This window comes from Erpetoichthys calabaricus, chromosome 1 (genome assembly GCF_900747795.2).
Source record: "Erpetoichthys calabaricus chromosome 1, fErpCal1.3, whole genome shotgun sequence".
Taxonomy (NCBI): Eukaryota; Metazoa; Chordata; class Cladistia; order Polypteriformes; family Polypteridae; genus Erpetoichthys; species Erpetoichthys calabaricus.
The window spans coordinates 334,978,063-334,987,596 of record NC_041394.2 but is presented as its reverse complement, the minus strand read 5'-3'; the positions used below and the strand labels follow the sequence as shown (position 1 = coordinate 334,987,596).

Below are 9,534 nucleotides of genomic sequence, written 5' to 3'. Positions count from 1 at the left end.
CTCGAGGTTGAGCAGTATTTTTTCTAGCATGGTGGAGGGTACGAGATGAGGAAAATTGGGCAGGCTTTCTGTACTATTGAGCTGATGTGTGATTGAAAAGTAAGAAGCTGATCAAAGATGACATCCAAATTACGGACTGATGCTGAGGGTTGAACCAGGATCCCATTAATGTAAATTTTTAGCCCACGAAGGGTAGAGAGGACAGATTTGGTGCCAACTAATAAGATTTATGTTTTATCAGGATTGAGTTGTAAAAAATTATCTGTCATCCAATGATTGATTTCCCGAATGCAATCAATCAGTGCAACAGGTGAAGATGTTGCAGTTCCATTCACGCTTACATAAAGTTGTGTGTCATCGGCATAGCAGTGGAAGCTCAGACCATACCGACAAATAATCTTACCTAATGGGAGCATATAGATGTTGAAGAAGATTGGACCGAGAACTGACCCTTAAGGAATACCTTGTGTGAATGAAGTAGTGGCAGATTTGTATTCCCTAAGGAAGATGTAATACTGGCGATCACTGAGGTATGATGTAAACCAAGAAAGAGTGGCACCAGAGATACCAATAGCTGAAAGTCGGGACAGTAAAATGTCATGGTTAACTGTATCAAACACTGCGCTCAAGTCAAGAAGAACTAGAATAGCGACCATCCCAGAATCTGCGGTTATAAGTAAGTCATTGGCTACCTTAAGTAAAGCAGTTTCAGTGCTATGTAGGGCTCTGAATCCAGATTGAAAAGGCTCAAGCAGGTTATGTAAATTTAAATAATATAATATGTTTCTGCATATTACTATTTTGGCTTCCATCAATCATCCTAAGTGGCCGCAGATGGCCCAGCCATGCCCGGGGGAGAACTGGGAAACCTGGGCAAAATCCAACTTGGCCCGGCACCCCTCCCGAAGGCTCATTCGGGGGTGGACCTACAAAATTTTTCTGCACTTCTTTTGGGTGGCCACCGGAGCTCCAGAGGGGCCGAGGCCGGGCCAGCTGTGCCTGTGGGAGAACCAGGGAGCCTGGGTGAAATCCGCCTCAGGCTGGCTGGCTGTGCCCGACCAGCTTTGGTGACTCTAGATAACCTCGGGCTGATCATGCAGCCCCCGTGGTGGTGATGACTCATTCGAATGTCTGCCCTATCAACTGTCGATGGTACTTTCTGTGCCCACTATGGTGACTACGGGTAATGGGGAATCAGGGTTCAATTCCGGGGACAAAGAGCCTGAGAAATGACTACCACATCCAAGGAAGGCAGCAGGCATGCAAATTACCCACCCCTGGCTCGGGGAGGTAGTGACGTAAAATAACAATGCAGGACTCTTTCGAGGCCCTGTAATCGGAATGAACATACTTTAAATACTTGCACAAGGATCCATTGGAGGGCAAGTCTAATGCCAGCAGCCGTGATAATTCCACTCCAATAGCGCATATTAAAGTTAAAAAGCTCGCAGTTGGATCTTGGAATCGAGCTGGCAGTCCGTCATGAGGCAAGCTATCGCCTGTCCCAGCCCCCCTCGATGCTCTTAACTGAATGTCCCGCGGGGTCCGAAGCATTTACTTTGAAAAAATTAGAGTGTTTCAAGCAGGCCCCCCCGCCCGAATACCGCAGCTAGGAATAATGGAATAGGACTCCGGTTCTATTTTGTGGGTTTCCTGAACCAGGGTTATGATTAAGAGGGACTGCCGGGGGCATTCATATTGCGCCGCTAGAGGTGAAATTCTTGGGCATTTGCCAAGAATGTTTTTGTTAATCAAGAATGAAAGTAGGAGTTTCAAAGATGATCAGATATCATCGCAGTTCTGATCATAAACGAGCTAAATTGCGTTATTCCTGTGACCCACCGGGCAGCCAACCGGGAAACCAAACTCTTTGGGTTCCAGGGGGAGTAAGGATGCAAAGCTTAAACTTAAAGCAATTGACAGAAGGGCACCACCAGGAATGGAGCCTGTGGCTTAATTTCACTCAACACGGGAAACCTCACCCGGCCTGGACATGGAGAGGATTGACAGATTGATAGACTGATTGATTTCTCGATTCTGTGGGTGGTGGTGCATGGCCGTTCTTAGTTGGTGGAGGGATTTGCCTGGTTAATTCCGATAGCGAACAAGACTCCCTCCTGCTAAATAGTTACGCAACCCCCCAAGTGGTCGATGTCCAACTTCTTAGAGGGACAAGTGGCTTTCAACCACATGAGATTGAGTAATAACAGGTCTGTGATGTCCTTAGATGTCCAGGGCTGCAATGAATGGATCAATGTGTGTCTAACCGGCACAGAGAGGCGTGGGTAAACCGTTGAACCCCATTCGTGATGTGGACCAAGGCTTGCAATTGTTCCCCACAAACGAGGAATTCACAGTTAGGCCCATTAACCCAGCTTTTTATTGCTAGCATGGAAAGTGTGGTAGGTGAAAAATCTTTGGACACTCTGCTTCGCAGAAATAAAACTCTTTTCCATGTGTAGATGACACCTTTATAGCAATGTACAGAGTAGTGCTGGGCGGTATATCGGTTCATACCGAAAACCGCTTTTTATTTTTTTATGTTATGGATTTTTCTTATACTGCAACACCGGTTTAAATTGCCTAAACGACGTTCGGAACGTGGCGCAGCGGGAAACTGTTCAAGTGGGGACCTTTTTCACAGCTACACCGCTAAACACAGATTTGTTGCACTAGGGCTCTTTTTCACTGCTACACCACCAAATAGTGGGCGGTAGCATAGGTATGCCGCGCGGTGAAAATGGACAGAGAGCCAAAAAAAAGCATTCACGTCTGTCACCTGGAGATGCTTTAGTTTTAAAAGGTCAGATGTGTAAATACTGTTTCTATACTACTGGATAATACTGCAAGCCAAGTTGTACTTGTTTTATTTGTTTTCAATACAGTGTAATGTACCTGGGTACTGTGTAATAGTGTGACGACATTTTGACTTTAATCTTGACGCTTATGACAAGAATAAAGTCGACATGTTGACTTTATTCTCATAATTTGTCATTAAAGTAGAACATCGTAAACTAAACTTCATCATAAAATGAATATTTAATTTACTAGATTTTCTCAAACCCCGTCATAAGTTATATAGCACATTACATGCTTTGTGTTAAGTGATTCGTTCAGAGATGGGCGCAACTCTGAATGAATGGCATAATTAAACATGTATAACGAAGATATTTTTAAAGTTCTGAACACTCCGTGGGCTAAGTTTATAACTAGTTTTAATTTCACAAAGACGTTTATCGTTTGGTGATTAGTTATGTGGTGAAAGAAAAAGGAAGGATAGGAACTGGGATTTTGGTAGCCTACGTCAGATAGAGACAGCATGCATGCAATAAAGATAGCCCACTCAGAAGAACATGCATTGAATTCTGTGTTTGTGTCTCCGACCAGCAGATCACAAACCCAACATTTACACAATATTTAAGTTAAACCTGTGCGATACCCATTCATATATCCAGTTTTTTGGAGCCTCGTCACACCTGCCATAAAGTTCTCTACACTGAACATACACCTGGGGACTCCTTAATGCGAGGGAGCAGCACTACCGCCTCACTACCGTGCATATGTAATACCTGCTTTAATGCATTTCATCATGAAAATGATATCAAGTATTTATCTTAGCATTCTAAATTTTCAGAAAACAGGAACATCATGAAGTGCGATGGATTCTGTATGGTGATCGCTGTCTTCTCTTAGTGCGGAGGAAGTCAGTTTAAGAAGCGTAGTGATTAACCATTGGGTCGGGGAACGTAACACAAAGCATTTAATGTGCTGCATTAATTTATGATAGGGTAAATTAAGTAATTGATTAAACATTGATTTTAGGAAGAAGTTTAGTTTACGACATTCTACTTTAATTATGAAGTAAACTATGAGAATAAAGTGGAAATGTCGACTTTAATCTCAACATAAACGGCGAGAATAAAGTGGAAATGTTGACTTTGTTCTCGACATATAGTTTGTTTTTTTCTTCCCAGTATAGCTTAGCTTGAAGCAAGGTCCATATTAATGCAGTTTGCCTAAATGATGGTTCAGCTGGTAAAGATGTCATCACCAAGTTGCACTTGTTGTATTTTATTTTAACTTGGTGAATACTATGTAATGCACCTGGGCTTGAAGTCTTGAAGTAATAGTGCAACTATCAGTAATAATACTATTATTTATTTTATTGTTATTATTTATTAGTTTAAATATTATGCAGTTTAATGATGATAAAGTTGTTTAAAAAGTCACTCCAGGACTGCATCTGCTCACCCCTGGAATAGGTTATTGTTAGCCAGTAATTGCAGTGGAAAATGTGGTTAACATCCACTCATGCATGGGGAAAAAAATACCATCGAATACCGTGAAACCGGGATAATTTAGAAAATACCGTGATATAGAATTTTGGTCATACCACCCACCCCTAGTGCAGAGTCATTTGGCCAGAATTATCCCTTCAGAATTCATCAGATCAGTCTGTTACAAAATGATCAAAAAAATAAGGGAGGAGGTGCCTTTTGTAAACAACTGAATTTGCATAATAACAGTGCTGATTAATGCATACACATCATCTGACATTTACTCAGATTAGTCAGTTGGCTTACACACCCAAATAACTTAGTAAATAAAAGTCTATTCTTTTATACTCTTTTCATATCTCTTAGATTTCAGCTATTACCCTTGAAATTTCTTTGTATGTGACAACTGTCCAGTCTTGTCGTTTACATGGCATCTGCTGATTTCTTATTTATCTCCTAGTGCATTTTGTGCATGACCTCCTAGTACATCCTTGTCTTTGTTATTCACTTGGCCTTTGCTTGGTTCCCTGATATGCTTGAACAGGTTTCTGGCATTTATTAACTCTGTGTTATTTCTTAAGATGAATGCTATGTTACCACTTAATTATTCTCTCACACTAGTTGGGCTATTACTGCTAATTCCTCAGGCATGCTGATAAAAAGGACTGCTGAGCCCCATACACATTGCATTGACATTTGTGTTTTCTCCTGCTTTTCTGCCAAGAGTAATTGGATGGTTGGTCAGAAGGATATTTAATGAGTGGACTGTGAGAAGAACTGATTGCTAGAGTCCAAAACTGTTTAATCAGTGCTAACCAAAACACCCAAATCTAACTGAAAATTAGAAAATCTTAATAGTTGATACATAGAAATTGTAAGAATTCGGAATCTTAGTTTGTATAACTACTGTAGGTGCCACAGAGGAAGGACAAGCATCCGCGCTGGGACAGGAGGCCATAATGGATGGACTGGGAAATTGGTCATATCGGGAGCAGTCCATTCCCTCACATGACAGATGACAGTGTTCCTCAGGACTGAATCCAATTAGGACACCCAAAGGATGGCATGGGAGTTGGAGTCTGGAAACACAGCCCTGTTGGGGTCTTTGGGTACCACCAGAAAGTGCTGCCAATGGAGGACTGTACTAGTTTCCACACGACATGGAAATGCTGGGTATGACACTGGAAGGAGTTTCTGGGTTGGATTTAAAAGAGAGCCCGTTGCCTCACTTAATTGAGTCAGAGTTAGAAGATAGAGGAAAACACTCTAGGGGAAGTGGAAGGAGAGAATTTGTATTTTTGCATTGTGACTGGTGATTGTATAAAGAAGGTGCTGGAGACAAATAAAAACCTTTTTTTATAGAACCTGGAATTGTGTTATGTATTATTGTGCCTTGTGGTCACACTACCTTACCTCAAAACTTTTACCTTCCTTACCTTGAAACTTCTGTTTTCATTCTATGAGAAATCTTGTAGAATTAACATTATTTTGTTTTGATTTTGTTAATTTTCCAGTGACTACTTCATTGAGTAATTTCACTTTAGCATGTTTCATCTGACTTCATTTAATGGCATATCCTTTAAATGTTTTGAGCCTTTTAGCTGGCGTTTTCATCAGAATGTAACCCTTCCCTTACTGAATCTTTCTCATTCTTACTTTCTTTCTCAATGTCCTGTGATGTCACTTGGTGTCACCTCTGCTTTGATTAAGTTATTCTTTCACGCCCAAAAATGAAATCTGAGAAGATCCATGACTTTTGTAATATTTGATGTAGATCAGTGACACTAAACTGTAGAATGGATGACCAGATAGCCTCTGTCAGATGACCCTGGACCTCCCTTCATCCCAATTTTCACTGAATCCTGAATTCTGTTATTACTGAATTTTCTTTCTGGGTAGACTTTTGCTTTGAAATCCTACTTTGCAAGCTGACCTTACCTTTATATGTTGAAATGTTACAATTTTCTAATGTCTTTACATTTTAGAGGTTTTAGAAACCCAACTAAAGTGCTCGGTGGATAAACTATAAGAGCTGTCTCCTTTCAGGCTCTGTCAAAGTATTTAATATCCTGCCAGGATGAGAGGGGCATGCTATCGCTAACATTACCATTTCCTTCTTTTCCTGAAGTGTGGAGAAACCACCCAGTAAGTACATTTGACTTTGCCCCTTCCAATTCTCCATCCATAAAAGCCCCACTGCCCAGAAGGAGGAGTCGTTTTTAGTAAGAGCGAACCCTCCAGACAGCCCCTGCCCATGATTTGTGTCTAGTACACTAATATTTTTGAGAGTCTTATTTTGTAGCCCAAGGGGCAAAGATGCCCAAAAGTAAACCTTTTTTTTTTTTTGTCAGAATCTTAAATAGGATGACCCGGTTGCTTTTTTATACTAATCAGATATTTGCTTGTTTTTTTATAACTTTTATATTTGTAAATATATACAACACTCCTGACTTGTAAATAGAATAGAACAATCCATATAAATAGTAATTAAAATAGACAGAACAGTAGCAAAAGAAGAAGTCACGGAAGTGGACAATGCCATCTTTAGAATTCTTGTACTGTATATATGTTACATATTTAATGTGACTGGGATGTGTGGAGACTCTCAGATTGAGATTCTGCTACTAAACTCTGTTCCAAATGACATATAACAACTCCATGCTTTGATAGTCTGGTACAGCTTCAGGTCTTTCTAGGTTAATAAGAGACACCTTACACAAATGGGAATAGATTGCCAACATTTATTCACCACATTTTAGAAGAACTAAATGACTTTCAAGAGATGTTAACAGGTTTTATTAAAACATTTCCTTTAGCTTCATAATCCACAGAATTCCAATCAATCACATTCCCTTTGGGCACAGTATGTCCTTCACTGACAAGGCATATTTCATCAGATGATAGCACATAGTCCCACAGATGAACATTGGTTATTTCCCCAGCAAAGCTTTGTTTTATGTCAAATGTATTCCCCAGACTATCCTGATCTTGACCCAGAATTACAATTCCCCCATTCTGAACCTTGTACCCTTGTCTATTAACTTTCCTGACACTACTTTTACCATTAACCCAAAAGGTAGTCATTCCAGATGACGACTCCCATGTTACACACAGATTTGTTGAGAATGTGCTGAGCTGAGGAAGACTAAAACTTACAGGACTTGATTGAAGCAAGTATAAATTAAATTTTCCATTTTCAACCCACAGATTTAGTGCATCTCCTGAGTTATAATAGGAAAATAGGATAATTTCCCGGTTTGTGGGTAACTCTGAAGCAAGGCTCATGCAGAGTGTGAAGGCTGTGAGGCTCATGGGCATAGCTGGATGAAGAATCACATAACTGTTGTCAGTTTCCTCAGGAAAAATCAATGACATCTTTTGAAGACCTGTGAAATAAAAAAAGAATGTTACTTTTATTTTAAATTAAACATTTCTAAAAATGAAGGCACGCACAGTGGCACCATGGCGCAGTGGTAGTTCTGCTGCCTTCCAGTAAGGAGACCAGGGCTCGCATCCCTGTGTGGAGTTTGCATCTCTGCATGGGTTTCTTCCAGGTGCTCCAATTTCCTCCAGCTGTCCAAAGATGATGGTTAGGTGAACTGGGTGTCAATGCCTATTGGCTGCAGTGTGTGTGTTCACCTTGCGGTGGACTGCCACCCTGTTTGGTGTTTGTTCCTGCCTTGTCCCAGAGTCTTATTCTCTAAAATTGATTGTATGCTAAACCCAGGTCACTCAATGGAATGCCTCCAAAAAACTTCCAGTTAAATGTGTGGGGCTTTTGCTACATTTTTTAATCACAAAATGAATGAGACCCTCCACCTGCATCCTTGACTCAATACCAACAAGTTCTCTCAAAGAAGCTAATTGATTGTATTCTTGAATAGTAAACTCATCATTAGATACGGAGGTCTTCCCAGACTGTCTTAAGACTGCTGTTGATAATCCCCTGCTCAAGAAAAACAATCCTGACCCCTCTGCTTTTGAAACTTTTAGACCTATTTCTAACCTGCCTTTCTTAACTAAAATCCTAGAAAAGGCAGTCATTATGCAGCTAAATGACCACCTCAATAAACCTGGTATTCTTGATAAGTTTCAGTCGGCTTTCAGAACAAATCACAGTCCAGAAACTTCACTTTTAAAGTAGTAAATGACTTGCGGGTAAATGATGACAGAGGCCATTTATCTGTTCTCATCCTCTTAGATCTGAGTGTCGCATTTGATACCATTGATCATAATATTCTTAGAAATCGCCTTAGTTGATGGGTGGGCCTCTCTGGCAGGGTCTTAAATTGGTTTGAGTCCTACCTGGCAGGTAGAAAATTCTTTGTTAGTTGTGGTAATTATAATTCAAAGACGCATGATATTCTATATGGTGTTTCACAAGGCTCTATCCTGGGTTCAATGCTCTTTTCGATCGCCATGCTTCCGTTAGGTCAGATTAACTCAAGGCATAACATGAGCTACCACAGCTATGCTGACGACACACAACTGCATTTATCAATAGCGCCTGATGACCCCAACTCTCTTGGTTCACTGACACAATATTTTACATATGTTTCTGAGTGGGTAAGTAGAAATTTTCTCCAACTAAATAATGAGAAAAAAATTGATATAATGAGGGTATTAGAAATAAACTTGATTCATTAGGATTAAATGTCAAGACAGAGGTAAAGAATTTAGGAGTAATTATTGACTCCGACCTAAATTTTAAATCACATATTAATCAGATTACTAGGACAGCATTTTTTCATTTAAGAAATATAGTAAAAGTTAGACCTCTTATAACATTGCAAGATGCTGAGAAATTACTTCACACTTTTGTTTTGTCACAACGCACTCCTCTCAGGACCACCCAAAAAAGACATCAATTGATTACAACTAGTGCAGAATGCAGCTGCCAGAATCTTAACTAGGAAAAGAAAACCCAAGCACATCTCTCCAGTTCTGATGTCACTGCATTGGTTACCTGTGTCATTTAGAATTGACTTTAAAATACTGCTTATGGTTTACAAAGCCTTAAATAATCTCGCTCTATCCTATATTTCAGAATGCCTTTCACCTTACACTCCAAATCGTAACCTTAAATCTTCAAATGAGTGTCTGCTTATAATTCCAAGAGCTAAACTTAAAAGAAGTGGTGAGGCGGCCTTCTTCTGTTATGCACCTAAAATCTAGAATAGCTTACCAATACAAATTCACCAGGCTAATACAGTGGAGCACTTTAAAAACTGCTAAAAACACATTATTTTAACATGGC

At 40.1% G+C, this 9,534-nt stretch overlaps 1 protein-coding gene across 1 annotated transcript; it reads right to left on the bottom strand.

Annotated features, from left to right (window-relative positions):
* Positions 1-6,972: 6,972 nt before the first annotated feature.
* Positions 6,973-7,652, bottom strand: LOC114665643 (C-reactive protein-like). Its single transcript, XM_028820286.2, has one exon. It carries the CDS (start codon positions 7,650-7,652, stop codon positions 7,053-7,055), a length of 600 nt encoding a protein of 199 aa, XP_028676119.2. The 3' UTR covers positions 6,973-7,052.
* Between the last annotated feature and the right edge of the window lie 1,882 nt (positions 7,653-9,534).

Coding starts and splice junctions, on each gene's coding strand:
- LOC114665643 (XM_028820286.2), bottom strand. CDS start 7,652: ATGTCATTGATTTTTCCTGAGGAAACTGACAACAGTTATGTGATTCTT.